Source organism: Balaenoptera ricei, chromosome 10, assembly GCF_028023285.1.
Source record: "Balaenoptera ricei isolate mBalRic1 chromosome 10, mBalRic1.hap2, whole genome shotgun sequence".
NCBI classification, from domain to species: Eukaryota; Metazoa; Chordata; class Mammalia; order Artiodactyla; family Balaenopteridae; genus Balaenoptera; species Balaenoptera ricei.
Genome location: NC_082648.1, coordinates 31,219,139 through 31,240,266, shown reverse-complemented (window position 1 = coordinate 31,240,266; position 21,128 = coordinate 31,219,139). Strand labels below are relative to the sequence as shown.

Here is a 21,128-nt window from a genome sequence, read left to right as displayed (position 1 = left end):
ATTTTGTAAATTAGATGTGACAACAGGTTATCCCAGTAATTATATCATTGTCACTTATTTGTGTTTTTATGCCTTCTTTGGTGAGAAAGTGGAATTACATATAGAAAGACTTAGGGGTTTATCCAAAAGAGTGAATTTTTAATACGAATGCCACCTCCTTGGTTTCTACCAGAAAAAAAACCACAAAACACTAATACAGTAAGATAATTTTGGGTAACTACCATGTGCTGAATTTTTAAAGTATATATAACAATTTCATCTATATAAATATTTATCCATATCTATAAATACATGCAAGTACACAGGAGTGCTGTGAGCACTGAGCACTGAGCAGTATTTGAAATACTTGAGTTCTGAAGAAAGCAAAAGAAAATCCTGTGTTTTCAGGATTGTTGGAAAGAATTAGATTAAGGAACGATATTATTAGACATTATTTTAGCAATGCCATACTTTCAAGGGCATAATAATTTCACATCGACTACAGAATAGTTTTGAAAACAAATTAATAATAAATGTTGACATTGGAGACTGGAAAATAATTATTTACAGTTTGACTTCATTATGAGCTCCTCACTTAGTTATTGTGCTTTCAACTAGAAGCTATTTTTATTCCTGATGCTTTGTTTTGTATTTTACAGTTGCATGATCGTAAAGGTATTTTGCCAGGTTCTTAGCTTGTAAAACTGCCTAACTGATACTATTCAGTGTGTGCTGTAACATAGTTGCTAGTAATAACATTTAAGAAAATTAGTGATGTTAAAAATGTAACAAAAAAAAAAAGTAACAAAAATGGAAATCAAACTTCTTTTTATGAGGTTATTCAGTTATTAATGATTCTATTTTACTTATATTTTAGAACACAAATCAATTTCACAGTGGCTATTGATTTTACTGCATCAAATGGTGAGTATTACAACTATCCCATAATAAAAATTATCAGCAATTACATTAAAAAATAAATATTTATTTTCATGAGGTTTAGATGTTTTCTTTCCACGAATACATACTTCTGAAGTGTTTCCTATAAAATTCGGATAACTTTTCTTTTTTCAGTATTATGAAATAGTTCAGGTATACAAAAGACTATAAGAAATACAACAAAAGTGCATAATAGTCCCATTCAAATTTATTAAATATTGAAATATTGCCTTTTTTGTTTTACATATTTTTAAAAGGAAAATTTTAGATCTAGTTAAGCTCATTGTGTACCCTGCTCCATTTTTTCTATGCTCCCTTCTTCTCCATGCATAACTACAATTCTGAAGTGTGTCTAACTATAATCCTCATTTTTATAGTACTTTTCTGTGTATTAATTTATATAAATGAATTTAAGTGCATGTACAGTAGCAGCTTACTTTACTTTTACTCAATTATTTTTAAGAATTAGTTATGTTAACACATTTATATTTAATTAATTCAGATGGACCATTATATAACACCCCATGTATGGATATTCCTAATTTGTATATCAAACATTTTAAGAAAGGAAAGAGAGTGGACTTTTAACTTTATTTTGAAGTGACTTTGTTTCAAACAGAATAATCATTTAAAATCAGTTATTATGTGTCATAAGAACATGAGTCTCATTATTTTTTTTTTTTTTTACTAGATCTCTAGTGGCGTATACTTGCTTCACAATACTATGTTTGTTTCTGTTGTACACAAAAGTGAATCAGCCATATGCATACATATGTCCCCATATCCCCTCCCTCTTGAGCCTCCCTCCCATCCTCCCTATCCCACCCCTCTAGGTCATTGCAAAACACCGAGCTGATCTCCCTGTGCTATGCTGCTGCTTCCCACTAGCTAACTATTTTACATTTGGTAGTGTATATATGTCGATGCTACTCTCACTTCGCCCCAGCTTCCCCCTCCCACCCCGTGTCCACCAGTCCATTCTCTCCATTCTCTATGTCTACATCTTTATTCCTGCCCTGCAACTAGGTTCATCAGTAACTAGGTTCATCAGTACCATTTTTTTTTTTTTTCTCTTTCTGACTTACCTAACTCTGTATGACAGACTCTAGGTCCATCCACTTCACTACAAATAACTCAATTTCATTTCTTTTTATGGCTGAGTAATATTCCATTGTATATATGTGCCACATCTTCTTTATCCATTCATCTGTTGATGGACATTTAGGTTGCTTCCATGTCCTGGCTATTGTAAATAGTGCTGCAGTGAACATTGTGGTACATGTCTCTTTGAATTATGGTTTTCTCAGGGTATATACCCAGTAGTGGGATTGCTGTGTCATATGGTAGTTCAATTTTTAGATTTTTAAGGAACCTCCATAGTGTTTTCCATAGTGGCTGTTTCCATTTACATTCCCGCCAACAGTGCAGGAGAGTTCCCTTTTCGCCACAACCTTGATTCTCATTTTTTTAACTTTTACCAGAAGTTGCCATTACTTTATATATTTATCTAGTTTTCTTTTTAAATTGTTTATTGTGCTGTAACTCTCACATTAAATTCACTTCACATTTCTCTCACATTCACTCACTTTTCACAAAATAATAGAATTTTAGGTAAGAGATCACTTACTCCAACCATCATCCTCTTATACAAACAAGAAAACTCAGATCTAGAAAAATCCTTTTACTAATCAACACATTTTGACTTGTTAGCAGTAGAGTTACAAATAGAGATGAGGGGACCAAATTCTAATTTAGCTTTTCTTTGACTACATGATGAATTTATTCTCCAATATTGTGGCTTCAAGTTAATGATTTTTACACATGTGTTTTATTCAGTAATATAGGAAACATATACACCAAAATCCAACTGGATTAAAATGCTAGCTTTCATTTATTGATAAACATTAGCACCCCTATAAGGGCGAGAATTTATTCAATACAATGATACAAACTACTGAAACTGACTTAAGAAAATAGACAATCTGAATAGACCCATAATAGAGATTGAATTAGTAACTTAAAAACTATCCACAAAGTTTATATGGGTCCAGGTATAGATAGCTTCACTGATGAACTCTATGTAAAGAGGAATTAATGCTAAGTTTTCACAAATTGGAAGAGGAAGAGGAAGGAACACTTTCCAAAAGTGGAAGAGGAAGGAACACTTTCCAACTCATTTTAAGAGGTATTACCTTGATACCAAAACCAGACAAAAGCATCGTAAGAAAAACTAAAGAACAATATATTTTATGGATATAAAAACCCTTAACAAAATACTAGCAAACTGGATCCAGCAGCATATGTAGAGAATTATATACCCTGACCAATTAAAATTTATCCCAGGAATGTAAGCTTGACTTAATATTCAAAAATCAAATAATGTCATACACTGTACCAATAGAAGAAAATGTAAAAACCACATGGTCACCTCAATTGATATAGAAAAAGAATTTGACAAAGTCCAACATACTTTTATAATAAAACCACGTAAACTAGGAATAGAAAATGACTTACTAACCTTATGAAGGGAAAATATAAAAACCTATAGCCAACATCATACTTAAGGGTGAAAAGCTGAATGCTTTCACCTTAAGATGAGGAAAAAGACAAGGATGTCTGCTCTTGCTACTTCTATTTTACATTGTACTGGAGGCCAGGGCAATTAGGCAAGAAGAAAAAATAAAAGACATCCAGATTGGAAAGGAAGAGGTAAAACTATTTTTATTTGCAGATGACATAATCTTTTATGTAGACAATCCTAAGGAATCCACTAAAAATCTTTTAGAACTATTAAATGAGTTCAGCAAGATTGAAGGATTGAAGAGCCATATTAAAAAATCAATTCTTTCTCTATACACTTCCAATGAACAATATGAAAATGAAATTAAGAAAACAGTTCCATTTACAATAGTATCAAAAGGCATACAGTACTTAGGAATAAATTTAACAAAGTGAGTGCAAAACTTATACCCTAAAATTATATTCTGAAAAAATTTTGAAAGAAATTAAAGATCTAAATAAGTTGAAAAATATGCCACATTCATTGATTAGGAAATTCAACATTGTTAAGATGGCAATATTTTCCAAAGAGAATGACAGATTCACTGTAATCTCTATCAAAATCTGAAAGGTCTTTTTTGAAGAAATGGATAACTGACCCAAAAATTCATTTGGAATTTAAAGGGGCCCAGAAGAACCAAAGCAGATTTGAAAAAAATAGAACAAAGTAGGAGGATTCATACTCTTTTTTGAAACTTAGTACAAAGCAACAGTAATCAAGGCAGTGTAGGTCTGGCATAAAGATAGATATATTGATCAATGAAATAGAATTGAGATTCCAGAAATAAACCCATGCATCTAAGGTTAACTGATTTTGAGAAGGGTACCAAGATAATTCAGTGGGGGAAGAATAGTCTCTTCAACAAATGGTACTGGGACAACTGGATAGCCACAGGCCAAAGAATGAGGTTGGACCCTTAATAGATCAAAAATCTAAATGTAAGGGTTAAAATTATAAAGCTATTAGAAGAAAACATAGGGATATATCTTCATGACCTTGGATTTGACAATTGGTTCTTAGATATGACACCAAACACATGAGCAACAAGAGTAAAAAATAAATAAATTGAACTCCATCAAAATTAAAACTTCTTTATGCTCCATAGAACATAATTAACAAAGTGAAAAGACAAACCCCAGAATGGGATAAAATATTAGCAAATCAAATACCTCATAGAGGACTTGTATCTAGAATGTATAAAGAACTCTTATAATTCGAACAAAGACAACCCAATTAAAAGTGGTATTCCAGTTATTCAGAAAAGCTATACAAATGACCAGTAAGCACATGAAAAGGTACTTGACATACTTACGTATCAGGAAACGCAAATCAAAATCATATTGAGATACTATTTCACACCCACTAGGTTGACTATAATCCAAAAGTCAGAAAACAATACGTGTTTGGAGCATGTGAAGAAGTTGGAACCCTCATATACTGCTGATGAGAATGTAAAATGGTGCAGCCACTTTGGAAGACTCTTTGGCAGTTCTTCAAGTTGTTAAACATAGAGTTACCATATGACCCAGCAGTTCCACCCTTGATATATATGCAAGAGACATGGAAACCTATATCCACACAGAAATTTGTACATGAATGTTTATAGCAGCATAATAGCCAAAATGTAGAAACAACCCAAATGTCCATCAACTGACAAACTGATTTTAAAATGTGGTATGTTCATACAATGGAATATTATTCAGCAATAAACAGGAATGAAATATGAAGTACCAAAACATGCTACAACACAGAAGGACCTTGAAATCACTGCACCAAGTGAAACCTAGTCAAAAATGACCACATACTATGTAATTCTATTTACATGAAATGTCCAGAATAGGCAAATTAAAGTGACAGAAAGTAGATTAGTCATTGTTTAGTGCTGGGCTGGATGGAGTAATAAGAGAATGATTGTAAATAAGTACATTTTTTGAGGTGATGAAAATGTTCTAAAATTGACTGTATTGATGGTTCTGCTTATTTGTAAATATACCTAAAATAATTGAATTGTACATTTTAAATGGGTTAAATATAAGTTATATGAATTATATCTCAATGAAGCTTTTTAAAAGAGCCTATTCAAGTGTTATTTTTTTTTTTTTACAAAGACTTAGTGTACCTTTAAAACAAAATCAGATATGTTTGAAAATATTCAGGGTTTAAAATATTTCAAAATCCTTAAGCAAAGAGTTATAACTAAGAGTAAGGGCTATGGAATCTGCCTAGATTCATATTCTAGTTTGACCAATTATTACTGTGTGATTTGGTCAAGTTATTTAATCTGAAAGTTATTTGATCTGAAAAATAGGTGTAATAAAAGTACCCATGTCATAGGTTTGTTGAAAAGGGATTAAGTGAGATATGAAGTAAGTTCATGTTACATTCCATGCTATTATAATTATTATTGTTATTAGCTGATAACTCAATGTTACCAACCTACTACAAGTTCACTTTTCCATATGCATTGCTGCTGTTATAGAGGTGGTACAAATATGGTCCCAGATTCAAGGAATTGCCAAATTTTGTGGTACAGAACACAAGAGCATAAGAGTAGGAGAGGAAAGACAATAAGGGCTGGAATAAATAATGAAGGATGTCTGATGCATGTGAGACATAAGCTGGAGGAGGAGAAAGTGGCAAAGTGAGAGGTAGGGATGGAAAAGAAAACATCATTAGTGGTATAGTGAAGAGATTGGTCTGGATGAAGATGCTACAAAGAGATAGAGGGAACATCTTTGAATGGGTAGGATTGGGCTCTGCTGTGCATGACAGGCTAAGATGTTTAGATATGCTGCGGTATTAGTAGCTTTTTTATTTTAGCTTTAAGTTGTGGTTTTCTTAGAGAAATAGAATTAGTTGCATATTGCAACCTATGGGTAACAATTCTTCTTACATTTGAGAGTTGTGTTAAATAACAACTTAGTAGTGGTATCGTTTATCTGTGGCTCCTGTACGCTTTTGAACAAGAGGCAAAATCCCTGCTTTAGAAAGAACTGTCACAGAAAAATTGCACCAAATAAGTTAGACAGGCAAGGAAGAATTTTTTCAGGATTTTTGCAATAGAAATCGAAGCTATTGCAATGAAAGAAATTGAACTCAATTCCTCCAAAGCAAAAGGTGAGAGAGTTTTTAAGTGCTGTGGTGAACTAGTGGAAAAGTACTGAGAGATTGGAGGGGAAATTGGTCTGTGTGATTAGGCCATCTGTGTTTACTAATTAGCACTTACTGAAGGTAGGCTCCCGCTCTCCCATAGAGACTAGGCAACAGAGGTGATATTTTTCTTGATGATTACATTTCAAAGGGATGGCTCCCAGGTCCCTGAGGAAGACATTCCTGGATTGTAGAAGATTTATATCTCAAAGGAACAGAGAAGGAATTCACAATTCCAAGTTTTCTAAAGTAAATGTTCTAAGAAACAGGAGGTCAGGGACTTAGTCAGGAGAAACCTTTCTTAAGTTTAGGCAAGCTGAGGGGAACATTAGGGCCCATCTTGGTCAGAAGACACTTTTTTAGAAATTTTGTCATTTGGCTCTTGAATGCTGATAACACTTTGGAAATATAAATGCATTTACACAATGAATTATCTTGAAACCAAAATTGGTCTGGGTATTTATATATGCATTATAAACCAAAGGGAGATCTTTCCTTTATTTTGTTTCTCTCTGGATCTCAAGTGTTTATTATTATTTTTTCCCTATCAAAAAAGAACTATGCCTTGAAGCATTTCTTCTTTGGACAATGTTTTAATGTAGAATTGAGCTTTATGAGCTGTTACAAGTCCCATTTAATTTCCATTTTCACTTAAGAAACTAAAGGGACACACACAAGGAGCTGTTTTCCAGGATGCAGCTTTGAGAAAGCAATGTGGTGTTGAGACCATCTGGACTGAAAACGTGACCAAACCCAGTTAAAGCCTCTGTATAAACTTTTAAGATTCTGGCGGTCGGGTGCGGAGATTGCTCGTTTTGCGGCCGCCAGAGACAAGCCTCCAGTCTGTGTGGATGAAAGGCTCTTGGTGCTCCAGCCAGGCATCAGGGCTGTGCCTCTGAGGTGGGAGAGCCAACTTCAGGACACTGGTCCACAAGAGACCTCCCAGCTCCACGTAATACCAAATGGCAAAAATCTCTCAGAGATCAGAATCTCGACATCAAGACCCAGCTTCACTCAACGACCAGCAAGCTACAGTGGTGGACACCCTATGCCAAACAACTAGCAAGACAGGAACACAGCCCCATCCATTAGCAGAGAGGCTGCCTAAAATCATAATAAGGCCACAGACACCCCAAAACACACCACCAGACATGGACGTGCCCACCAGAAAGACAAGATCCAACCTCATCCACCAGAACACAGGCACTAGTCCCCTCCACCAGCAAGCCTACACAACCCAATGAACCAACCTTAGCCACTGGGGACAGATACCAAAAACAACGGGAACTACGAACCTGCAGACTGTGAAAAGGAGACCCCAAACACAGTAAGATGAGCAAAATGAGAAGAAAAAAACCACACAGCAGGTGAAAGAGCAGGGTCAAACCACACCAGACCTAACAAATGAAGAGGAAATAGGCAGTCTACCTGAAAAAGAATTCAGACTAATGATAGTAAAGATGATCCAAAATCTTGGAAATAGAATAGACAAAATGAAAGAAACATTTAAGAAGGACCTAGAAGAAATAAAGAGGAACCAAGCAACGATGAAAAACACAATAAATGAAATTAAAAATACTCTAGATGGGATCAATAGCAGAATAACTGAGGCAGAAGAACGGATAAGTGACCTGGAAGATAAAATAATGGAAATAACTACTGCACAGCAGAATAAAGAAAAAAGAATGAAAAGAACTGAGGACAGTCTCAGAGACCTCTGGGACAACATTAAACGCACCAACATTCGAATTATAAGGGTCCCAGAAGAAGAAGAGAAAAAGAAAGGGACTGAGAAAATATTTGAGGAGATTATAGTTGAAAACTTCCCTAATATGGGAAAGAAAATAGTTAATCAAGTCCTGGAAGCACAGAGAGTCCCATACAGGATAAATCCAAGGAGAAACACGCCAAGACACATATTAATCAAACTATCAAAAATTAAATATAAAGAAAACATATTAAAAGCAGAAAGAGAAAAACAACAAATAACGCACAAGGGAATCCCCATAAGATTAACAGCTGATCTTTCAGCAGAAACTCTGCAAGCCAGAAAGGAGTGGCAGGATATACTTAAAGTCATGAAGGAGAAATACCTACATCCAAGGTTACTCTACCCAGCAAAGATCTCATTCAGATTTGATGGAGAAATTAAAACCTTTACAGACAAGCAAAAGCTGAGAGAGTTCAGTACCACAAAACCAGCTTTACAACAAATGCTAAAGGAACTTCTCTAGGCAAGAAACACAAGAGAAGGAAAACACCTACAATAACAAACCCAAAACATTTAAGAAAATGGGAATAGGAACATACATATCGATAATTACCTTAAATGTAAATGGACAAAATGCTCCCACCAAAAGACACAGACTGGCTGAATGGATACAAAAACAAGACCCATATATATGCTGTCTACAAGAGACCCACTTCAGACCTAGAGACACATACAGACTGAAAGTGAGGGGATGGAAAAAGATATTCCATGCAAATGGAAATCAAAAGAAAGCTGGAGTAGCAATTCTCATATCAGACAAAATGGACTTTAAAATAAAGACTATTACAAGAGACAAAGAAGGACACTATATAATGATCAAGGGATCGATCCTAGAGGAAGGTATAACAATTGTAAATATTTATGCACCCAATATAGGAGCACCTCAATACATAAGGCAAATACTAACAGCCATAAAAGGGGAAATCGACAGCAACACAATCATAGTAGGGGACTTTAACACCCCACTTTCACCAATGGACAGATCCTCCAAAATGAAAATAAATAAGGAAACACAAGCTTTAAATGATACATTAAACAAGATGGACTTAATTGATATTTATAGGACATTCGACCCAAAAACAACAGAATACGCATTTTTCTCAAGTGCTCATGGAACATTCTCCAGGATTGATCATATCTTGGGTCACAAATCAAGCCTTGGTAAATTTAAGAAAATTGAAATCGTATCAAGTATCTTTTCCGGCCACAACGCTATGAGACTAGATATCAATAACAGGAGAAGATCTTTAAAAAATACAAACACATGGAGGCTACACAATACACTACTTAATAATGAAGTGATCACTGAAGAAATCAAAGGGGAAATCAAAAAATACCTAGAAACAAATGACAATGGAGACACAGCAACCCAAAACCTATGGGATGCAGCAAAAGCAGTTCTAAGAGGGAAGTTTATAGCAATATAAGCCTACATCAAGAAACAGGAAACATCTCGAATAAACAACCTAACCTTGCACCTAAAGCAATTAGAAAAAGAAGAGCAAAAAAATCCCAAAGCTATCAGAAAGAAAGAAATCATAAAGATCAGATAAGAAATAAATGAAAAAGAAATGAAGGAAACAATAGCAAAAATCAATGAAACTAAAAGCTGGTTCTTCGAGAAGATAAACAAAATTGATGAACCATTAGCCAGACTCATCAAGAGAAAAAGGGAGAAGACTCAAATCAATAGAATTAGAAATGAAAAAGGAGAAGTAACCACTGACACTGCAGAAATACAAACGATCATGAGAGATTACTACAAGCAACTCTATGCCAATAAAATGTACAACCGGGAAGAAATGGACAAATTCTTAGAAATGCACAACCTGCCGAGACTGAACCAGGAAGAAATAGAAAATATGAACAGACCAATCAGAAGCAGTGAAATTGAAACTGTGATTAAAAATCTTCCAACAAACAAAAGCCCAGGACCAGATGGCTTCACCGGTGAATCTATCAAACATTTAGAGAAGAGCTAACACCTATCCTTCTCAAACTCTTCCGAAATATTGCAGAGGGAGGAACACTCCCAAACTCATTCTACGAGGCCACCATCACCCTGATATCAAAACCAAACAAAGACGTCACAAAGAAAGTAAACTACAGGCCAATATCACTGATGAACATAGATGCAAAAATCCTCAACGAAATACGAGCAAACAGAATCCAACAGCACATTAAAAGGATCATACACCATGATCAAGTGGGGTTTATTCCAGGAATGCAAGGATTCTCCAATATACACAAATCAATCAACGTGACACATCATATTAACAAATTGAAGGAGAAAAACCATATGATCATCTCAATAGATGCAGAGAAAGCTTTCGACAAAATTCAACACCCATTTATGATAAAAGCCCTGCAGAAAGTAGGCATAGAGGGAAGTTTCCTCAACATAATAAAGGCCATATATGACAAACCCACAGCCAACATTGTCCTCAATGGTGAAAAACTGAAACCATTTCCACTAAGATCAGGAACAAGACAAGGTTGCCCACTCTCACCTCTATTATTCAACATAGTTTTAGAAGTGTTAGCCACAGCAATCAGAGAAGACAAAGAAATAAAAGGAATCCAAATAGGAAAAGAAGTAAAGCTGTCACTGTTTGCAGATGACATGATACTATACATAGAGAATCCTAAAGATGCTACCAGAAAACTCCTAGAGCTAATCAATGAATTTGGTAAAGCAGCAGGATACAAAATTAATGCACAGAAATCTCTTGCATTCCTATATACTAATGATGAAAAATCTAAAAGTGAAATTAAGAAAACACTCCCGTTTACCATTGCAACAAAAAGAATAAAATATCTAGGAATAAACCTACCTAAGGAGACAAAAGACCTGTATGCAGAAAATTATAGGATACTGATGAAAGAAATTAAAGATGGTACAAATAGATGGAGAGATATACCATGTTCTTGGATTGGAGGAATCAACATTGTGAAAATGATTATACTACCCAAAGCAATCTACATATTCAATGCAATCCCTATCAAACTACCACTGGCATTTTTCACAGAACTAGAACAAAAAATTTCACAATTTGTATGGAGACACAAAAGACCCCGAATAGCCAAAGCCATCTTGAGAACGAAAAATGGAGCTGGAGGAATCAGGCTCCCTGACTTCAGACTATATTACAAAGCTACAGTAATCAAGGCAGTTTGGTACTGGCACAAAAACAGAAATCTAGATCAATGGAACAGGATAGAAAGCCCAGAGATAAACCCACGCACATATGGTCACCTTATCTTTGCTAAAGGAGGCAAGCATATACAGTGGAGAAAAGACAGTCTCTTCAATAAGTGGTGCTGGGAAAATTGGACAGGTACATGTAAAAGTATGAAATTAGAACACTCCCTGGCACCATACACAAAAATAAACTCAAAATGGATTAAAGACCTAAGTATAAAGCCAGACACTATCAAACTCTTAGAGAAAAACATAGGCAGAACACTCTATGACATAAATCGCAGCAAGATCCTTTTTGACCCAGCTCCTAGAGAAATGGGAATAAAAACACAAATAAACAAATGGGACCTAATGAAACTTAAAAGCTTTTGCACAGCAAAGGAAACCATAAACAAGACCAAAAGACAACCCTCAGAATGGGAGAAAATATTTGCAAATGAAGCAACTGACAAAGGATTAATCTCCAAGATTTACAAGCAGCTCATGCAGCTCAATAACAAAAAAAACAAACAACCCAATCCAAAAATGGGCAGAAGACCTAAATAGACATTTCTCCAAAGAAGATGGCCAACAGACACATGAAAGAATGCTCAACATCCTTAATCATTAGAGAAATGCAAATCAGAACTACAATGAGGTATCATCTCACACCAGTCAGAATGGCCATCATCAAAAAATCTAGAAACAATAAATGCTGGAGAGGGTGTGGAGAAAAGGGAACACTCTTGCACTGTTGGTGGGAATGTAAATTGATACAGCCACTATGGAGAACAGTATGGAGGTTCCTTAAAAAACTAAAAGTAGAACTACCTTACGACCCAGCAATCCCACTACTGGGCATATACCCTGAGAAAACCATAATTCAAAAAGAGTCATGTACCAAAATGTTCATTGCAGCTCTATTTACAATAGCCAGGACATGGAAGCAACCAAAGTGTCCATCATCGGATGAATGGATAAAGAAGATGTGGCATATATATACAATGGAATATTACTCAGCCATAAAAAGAAATGAAATGGAGGTATTTGTAATGAGGTGGATGGAGTTAGAGTCTGTCATACAGAGTGAAGTAAGTCAGAAAGAGAAAAACAAATACAGTATGCTAACACATATATATGGAATCTAAGGAAAAAAAAAAAAAAGGTCATGAAGATCCTAGTGGCAAGATGGGAATAAAGACACAGACCTACTAAAGAATGGACTTGAGGATATGGGGAGGGGGAGGGGTGAGATGTGACAGGGTGAGAGAGTGTCATGGACATATATACACTACCAAATGTAAAATAGCTAGCTAGTGGGAAGCAGCCGCATAGCACAGGGAGATCAGCTTGGTGCTTTGTGACCAACTAGAGGGGTGGGATAGGGAGGGTGGGAGGGAGGGAGATGCAAGAGGGAAGAGATATGGGAACATATGTATATGTATAACTGATTCACTGTGTTTTAAAGCAGAAACTAACACACCATTGTAAAGCAATTATACTTCAATAAAGATGTTAAAAAAAAAAGAAAAGAAACTAAAGGGACTTTCAGGCTGCCTTTGTGCTGATAATTAGGGCAACTGAATGTGAATCTAAATGTGTTTGAGTGGTAGCGCATATATTACTTTCTCTCTCATATTCATCTTATTCAAATGAAACATCCTACATTTGTGGATGACCCAGACAATAATAACAGTAGTAGTTAAACTTTACATTTCTATGGTACTTTATAATTTTTAATCACTTCCACACATGTAATCTTATTTTGTCTTCCCAGTAAATACTGTGGTAGGATTTATAATAGAAATTATATAGTTGTCCTGCAAATGGCAAGACCTGACTTCGAGCCTTTTGACTCCTAGCTAAATGTCTAGTTAGAAGCTCTGAATAATTTTTCAGCTCTAGATATTTAATTTGCATGAATTTGAAAATCTCTATACTCTTCTCTTTTCAAGTGATTAAATTGAGATATGTCTCAAATATTCAGTTTATGTTTGTGATACAACTTTAGGAAGGCCTCATAATTATTGAAGCCTATTACATCAGTTGGGTCCTCTGATTATAGCATAAGGATTCAAACTAAAGGCACACAATTTTTAAAAATAAAGATTACAATAAAATATGATTAACAAAAATACTTTTATGCTTCTTCTGTCAAAAATAGCCTATGAGGGGCTTCCCTGGTGGTGCAGTGGTTGGGAATCCACCTGCCAATGCAGGGGACACGAGTTCGTGTCCCGGTCCGGGAGGATCCCACATGCCGCGGAGCGGCTAGGCCCGTGAGCCACAGCTACTGAGCCTGCGCATCTGGAGACTGTGCTCTGCAACAAGAGAGGCCACCATAATGAGAGGCCCACGGACCGCGATGAAGAGTGGCCCCCGCTTGCCACGACTAGAGAAAGCCCTTGCACAGAAACGAAGACCCAACACAGCCATAAATAAATAAATAAATAAATAAATAAATAAATAAATAAATAAATAAATAAATAAATAAATTTAAAAAAAAAAAGAATAGCCTATGACATTGACAATGAGAAATAATTTTTGAAAAAATCTGCATATGCTTTAGCATACCTTTGGGAAACTTTCTACATATCTGATCTAATTTAATAAATATCTCTGTCAATATTTATCCAAAAGAAGGTATTTAACATACTATGAATGTAGGCAGAAAACATGATTTTTAATATTTGAATCTGAAATAGATATCAAGAAAAATGTCCCAAAAATTATATCTTTAGCCTGATCACTCATGTTTGAAATATTTTTTTCTGTCATCAGGCAACCCTACCCAGCCGACTTCTCTCCACTACATGAATCCTTATCAACTGAATGCCTATGGTATGGCACTGAAAGCAGTGGGAGAAATCGTTCAAGATTATGACAGTGATAAAATGTTCCCAGCTTTAGGTTTTGGTGCAAAACTGCCTCCAGATGGAAGGATATCTCATGAGTTTGCTTTGGTAAGAATACATTGAAAGAATTGATATTTTGAAAAAAAATAATGTGTTGGATCTTTTCATTGGCTTGCTGCTTATGCTTTAATTACTCATGTAGCAACTTCTTATGACTATACACTCAGCTTAATTTTGGTGAATGATTGATTTAGGAGTGTGCTATTAATGGGAAAAAAGACAGTTAACTAGATTAGCAGTAAATCTACCTAAAGTGCATCTGATCTATAAATAGGAGCTCTATTCTGGTTAACTATTGCTGCATAACACGTTCTGTTATATTCGTGATTTGTGGGTCAGGAATTTGAACAGAATACAATGGGGGATGGTACATTCTTCAGGATGTCTGGGGCCTCACCTGGGATACCTTGATTGGCTAGAGATGGCTGGAATTGTTCTACTAGAGACATATATCTGGGTTTTATTCTGGCTGTTGGTTAGATTCCTCAGTTCTCCATGTCATATCTCCTGGAGTTAGTATGTCCCCTAAGATGGCTCATTAGCTTATGTCTGATGCCTAAGCTAGGATGGCTGAAATAGCTGGGTTGTCTAGGCATCTTTCCTTCATTCTACATACAACTTGTCCATATGGTTATCACAGACTTCATCATAGTGTAGTGGTCTCAAGGTAGTCATATTTCTTACACAGCAACCAGCTTTCCCAGAGTGAGTATTCTAAAAGGCTGGGGAAGAAACTGCAGGGCCTTGGAAGTCCCAGAAAGTTATTTCTCCTACATTCTCTTGGTCAAGCAAGTCACTAAGTTCAGCCCAGTTTCAAGATAGGGGAAACACATCTCAATGGGAGGGGTATCAAAGAATGTGTAGCTATCCTTAATCTTCCATCTTCTAAAATGTCATTTCTTTTCAAATATAAAGGATTAGTTATGGCTGGAATTTTTTTTTCAAGTGTGAAGCAATAATTATAGCTATAATTAATTATGGTTTCAATATAATGGAGTAAATATGACTGGAATAAATATTTTTCTATTTAATGTTTAATTTACATAAATCTACTCCTGCTATATGATTACAAATAAGCAATGTACTGCATTCTACCTTTAAAATAAATTTCACACAGATGGTGCTTATATGCCTAATCAGTCTTATTCTTACTTGCACTTTCTAATGAAATAATGGGAAACTCATTGGAGGAATGGTTAGATATCATTTTGGAAAAAATTAGATTTTCCTAATAGAAATGCCTCCCTACCTTACCCTATATATTGTAAAAGTAAACTCTTCCATGCCCAATATTTTTGCAGGTCTTTTTTTGTTGTTTTTATTCTTGTTACAAAAGTAATATATATATATATATATATATATATATATATATATATATATATATATATATATATATATATATTTAAGTTCTGCAAGAAAAATAGAAATAAACAATAATGCAATCATTTATTAAGTAATTACTGAGTATCAAGCCAGGTACTTTATACTCATTTCTTATATAATCTTCATAAAATTCTTATCGGATAGGTATATAACAACTGTCACATCACACTAGTCTATCAAGAGCCACTCATATTAAATAAAGTGAAAAGAGCACCCCCAGGAGTTGTATAATTTATCTCAGAGTCACAGAAGTTAATCAGGTTTACAGAGGACAGGACTTGAACCCAGGTCCATCTTATTTTAGAATCCACATTCTTAACCACTACTATACCACTTTTTATAAAAGCATCTGTAATAATCCCATGTCTCAGATATGTCCTTTATGAACACCATTATGTATTTATATATATACATATATATATGTATATATACATACACACACATACCCCCCCAGAAGCTTTCATATGATTAGACTTCATCTTCCTTAAATATATTTTAAGAGCTATATTTTCACTTTTTCTCCTATACTTATTCTTGCTTTTTCTATTCCATAGCCCACACAATTTCGGGGAAGGTTGCTGAAGGTTTTAATTTTTCCTCTGTGAAATAGCCCACATGCCACAACCACCAATATCATATAAAAATGAATATCTGTTGGGATTTTGTTGTGTCTTAGAGAATTAAATTCTCCCAGAAACTTATAAGACCATGAAAATCACTCATGTGATCCTGAGTCTTAAGTGCCTCAGGAAAAAGGTCATGAACTATTTTAAGGCTTAAGAAAAGGAATAATTATGTTAAACTAAATGATATTGATTAATTTTCCTTCCATAAGTTTCTTCTCACCTTTGTGTATGATTTTTCTTTTTCCTTTTTCTCTCCCTCCAATTTTCTGCTTTTCCTACCTCCACATTCATTCCTGGTAACCAAACCTATGCAAAGGAGGGACTTTTTTATTATTTGCATCTTAAATGATTCTTTGAACCCAACTCAAATATTTATAAGATAGAGATCATACCCCTTTAAATTCATGAAAAATAGTTTCTAAAATTGATGAAACAACAATGATGATGTCGATGATGATGATAATGCCTCACCTTTAATGTTACCTAATAATTCTATGACTTTAATTTTTTTCAAAGCACTTTTGTTTTCTTGAATAAGTAAGAAAGGCAAAGGTTAAGTAGGTCTTCAGAGAGGTAGTGCTCCATTTGATTTTTGTGTTAACTTCAGCCTAAATAACTGCAGTGTATATCTGTAGGTGCTGAAAGTGGCAAATAGAAAAACTTCAGTCCATGTCAATCTGGCAATTAGTGTACTACCTAATATTACCAAACCCTCATATTTCCATGGTAAGTATTTGTGATATGTATTCACAATCATTAATCTGTTTATCACACCAAATTCAAATAATCTTTCAGATAGCAAGGGAGGCCTTTAAAACAATTTTTAAATCCCTAATTGTGAATTTGAGGCTAGCACAGATGTTGAAATTGAGCTTTACTCAATCAAAAGGATTTACGGTAAACCCCAGCTTTTCATTTGAAATATGTGTAAGAATAGATATAGTGGAAAAAGAAAAGGGAATGGAAAAAGAAAGGAAAAATATACTAATATCACCACATTAGCACTTTTGGTTGTGGAAAGAGTGTCATGTCTCATGATGATTCTTGGTGACTCCTTATAGAGTAAGGCTTTAGAGGAAGTATTTCTAATGGGCATGTAGCCAGTGACCCTAAAAGAAGGTCTTCTGTGTTGATCAATAGAGAGAAATGCTATATCTGTCCAAGTGATTTCTCCTACCAAATATCTAAAATCACTGGCATACTTTTCACTTATTTTGGCATTTATAGAAATCTAGCAATTTAATATTTATGTGTACACATTTTCTTCCAACTAAACTCAACAGTATAATCACCAAAGGTCTTTAACACTGCATGCAGAAAATAGAAGCTCAATAGATATTTGTTTACTGAATAAAAGGGAGAATTCTCTCAACTTTCCCCTGTAGTAAGCAGTCAGTCTCTGGGCAGCTACAGATACATTTCAAAGAGTAAAACAACAGCTCCTAACAGCTCTCTTCAGCATTTTGCAGCATGTTAGCCCCACTGAAAATTGTTACAGGCTATAGGTAGCAACAGAGACTATGAGCCTCACTTCCAGAACTGAACCTAAATCTCCAGTACAATCCCTCAGGGAGCCAAATGAAGGGAAAAAACTGGTGAGAGCTGGACACTCCTCACTTAAGTCTGTGTGTGGGATTATTGCTCATTTTGAAGTTTGTTCTTTATACTTTCTATGTTTTCTACAAATTAACATTCATTATTTCAGAAGTGGAAAAGTTTGTTAATTAAAAAGGAAATAAAAAATAGGGCATCTACTGCCCTCTTCATTAATAAACAACAAAATTGAATGTACTTATTTTCAAAAACATTCTGTTTTACTTCTGTGTTAGAGCCACACATAAGCTTATTTTTATTTGTCATAACAAGCAAAAACTAATTCTCCACATAATTATTTTAAGAAATATTTTTTTAAAGATTTATAAAATCTTTCTAATCAAGATAAATGAAATGGTGGGGAAAATGGTGACTTTATTATTTCCAAAGGAATAAAGGAAATTCATAATTTTATAGAAATATAAATCCCTCCAGTCAAAATGTTAAAATGCTGATCAAAAAGTAACTCAGAACTATCCTGGTTCGTAATTGTTCCCTTAAGGCAGATATATAATACATTTTTATATGCACAAAATCAGTAATGAGTTTCAATTTTAATTAGCTTTATACCTTATCAAGAGATAGAACACCATAAAATTTTATTTAAAGGAAGGTTAATTAAAGGTCAGCGCAGATTAACATCAAAACAAACCAGTCACTGCTTTGTGCTAAATATTAAACTTTCACGTTTTAATTTCAATCAATTCCTGTAGGCAATTTTATAATATAAAGAGTTCTTTTATTATTTTTATGTTTTAAAAAAATTTACATGAGGTAAAAATAAAAAGTTTGAATAAACAGACAAAATTAAAAGGACAATGGTTATAAGTCCTTCTTTCACAAATGACAAAATTGTAATGATTGGTAACATCTGACTTAGTTCCCTAAGATCCTCAGTCTTTCAAAATGCTTAGGATTTTGTAATATGGTGGTATAGTGGTGGTTAAGAGATGGGACTCTGGAAATGTTGGCTCTGTTACTGGTGTTGTGTGACTTTGGGCACAATATCTAAGCTCTCAATGCCTCATCTGTAAAGTGAGAATAATAATAGCATTTTATCTACTTTTTTAGGTTGTTATACTATAAAAATTATATAATGTATGTAAATATTTTAATATAAAGCTTAGTATATAGAATTCAACAAATTTAAGTTATAAATTACTAATCACTTTTGATTGTTCAGGTAAAAACATACATGCTAAAATTACTGCCTACTCTGTTTAAGCATGGTTACTGTCCCTAGTGTTTTAAAATAGAGCTACAAATTTTTTTATATTACCCCCTTCCAGAGGTGGAGCCTAATTCCTCTTCCCTTGAGTATGGGCTACATTTAGTGACTCATTTCTAACAAATAGATGAAAGTAGAAGTAATGCTATGCAACTTATAAGACTAGGAGCTTATTGGAGCTTCCTCCTTGCTCTCTCTCTCTCTCTCGGATCACTCATTTTGGGGAAGTTAGCTGCCATGTTGTTGGAACACTAAAGCAGCCCTATGCAGAGCTCGTGTTGACCTACTGCCAGCAAACCATGTAAGTGAGCCTTCTTAGAAGCAGATCCTCCAACTCTGGTCAGGCTTTCAGATGACTGCAACCCAGGTTGGCTTCTTGATTGCAAGCTCTTAAGAGATCCAGAGCAAGAATCACCTGGCTAAGCTGCCTCTGGATTCCTGACACCTAAAAAGAATGTATGGGATTATAAATGCCTACTGTTTTAAGACACTGACTTTTGGGATAATTTGCTACATAGCAATAGATAACACTGCCTTATTTGTGTTATTTGTGGAAGCTGGACTAGGAGAATTAAACCTAATAACAGAGCATTCAAAGTATGAGAAAACTAGACTAGGTCTCCAGGTTTAAAGTTGTCCTTCTGGGTTACTATCTGCAGAATAAGAACTCCGGTGGTAAGCTCCAATTCCCTTGAACAATATGGATATGTTTCTTTGATTATTTTCCCTTTCCCTTGTCTTGATGCTACTCACACCAAATTAGAGTCCCTCTGATCGCTTCTTTAGTTGGGGTTATTAATTGTGGCCTGAAAATATGCATATGGCAGATATTTTACATTTTTGCTTCTATAAAGTAAAACTGTTTAAATTGATAGAATTTTTTTTTCTGATTTGAATACATGTCACTGCAGAAAACTTGGAAAATATAGAATAGTCTAAACAATGAAATAAAAATCAACAATTTATAACTACTCAGAGGTAGCAAATATTAACATTTTGTTTCCTTCTTTTTAGATTTTTATATGTTTATCTCTGTATGTACACAGACCTGTGTATAAATAAGACACTATTAATTGTAAAATGTCATGATATTCAGCTTCTCAAGATTATTTAGAATTTTCTCCTGCCCTTTAATTGAAAAGTATCCATTTTTAATGATTGCACATTATCTCATATCACAATCTATGTAAATGTAATCTATGTTGATCACTTAATTTATTATTTTTTTGCTATTATAAATCTATAACTGAGTTTTCATCCAAAAAATCTTTATGAGTATGAACCTGTATCATTCTCTTTTTTAATTGAGCTTTACAGACACTATACATTCTTTACTCTTTTTTTGCCTGTAACTTTCTACAGAATGGGAACCCTCAAAACCCCTACTGTGATGGCATTGAGGGTGTCATGGAAGCTTATTATAGGAGTCTGAAATCTGTACAACTGTATGGGCCAACCAACTTTGCTCCTGTAATTAATCATGTAGCAAGGTAAGTGGGAGTAGATAAGTTATTTATTCTAGTGTACTGGACCAGAGTGAAATCATAACATTATTGTTGTCCTGACTCCACAAATGAAAGTTGTTTTCTTCTAATTTACCTCCAAGAAAGTGAGGGAAAAGATATACAGTAAAAAGAATCTCCATTGAACTATCATGATATTTCAATAAGAACTTTACATCAAAGTCTCAAATGAAGAAACATACACTGGCTTATGTTAGGACCTATATTTGTTTGACTGAGGAAAACTTTTTTTTCATTGAAAAGGCATCCATGAGAGCAATATCAATCATTATCTCAATTG

The 21,128-nt window shown here is 34.5% G+C and overlaps 1 protein-coding gene across 2 annotated transcripts in view; it reads left to right on the top strand.

The window, feature by feature from the left end:
• The window catches only part of CPNE8 (copine 8), a 306,320-nt gene that overhangs the window by 249,239 nt on the left and 35,953 nt on the right, over positions 1 to 21,128 (top strand). Inside the window, exons 14-17 of one of the 2 annotated variants that reach the window (XM_059934544.1) lie at positions 857 to 903; positions 14,362 to 14,543; positions 19,558 to 19,626; positions 20,688 to 20,815. In XM_059934544.1, coding sequence (XP_059790527.1) covers positions 857 to 903; positions 14,362 to 14,543; positions 19,558 to 19,626; positions 20,688 to 20,815 — 426 coding nt within the window. The remainder of the gene's footprint in view (positions 1 to 856; positions 904 to 14,361; positions 14,544 to 19,557; positions 19,627 to 20,687; positions 20,816 to 21,128) is intronic. The other variant, XM_059934545.1, reaches the window with a different exon arrangement.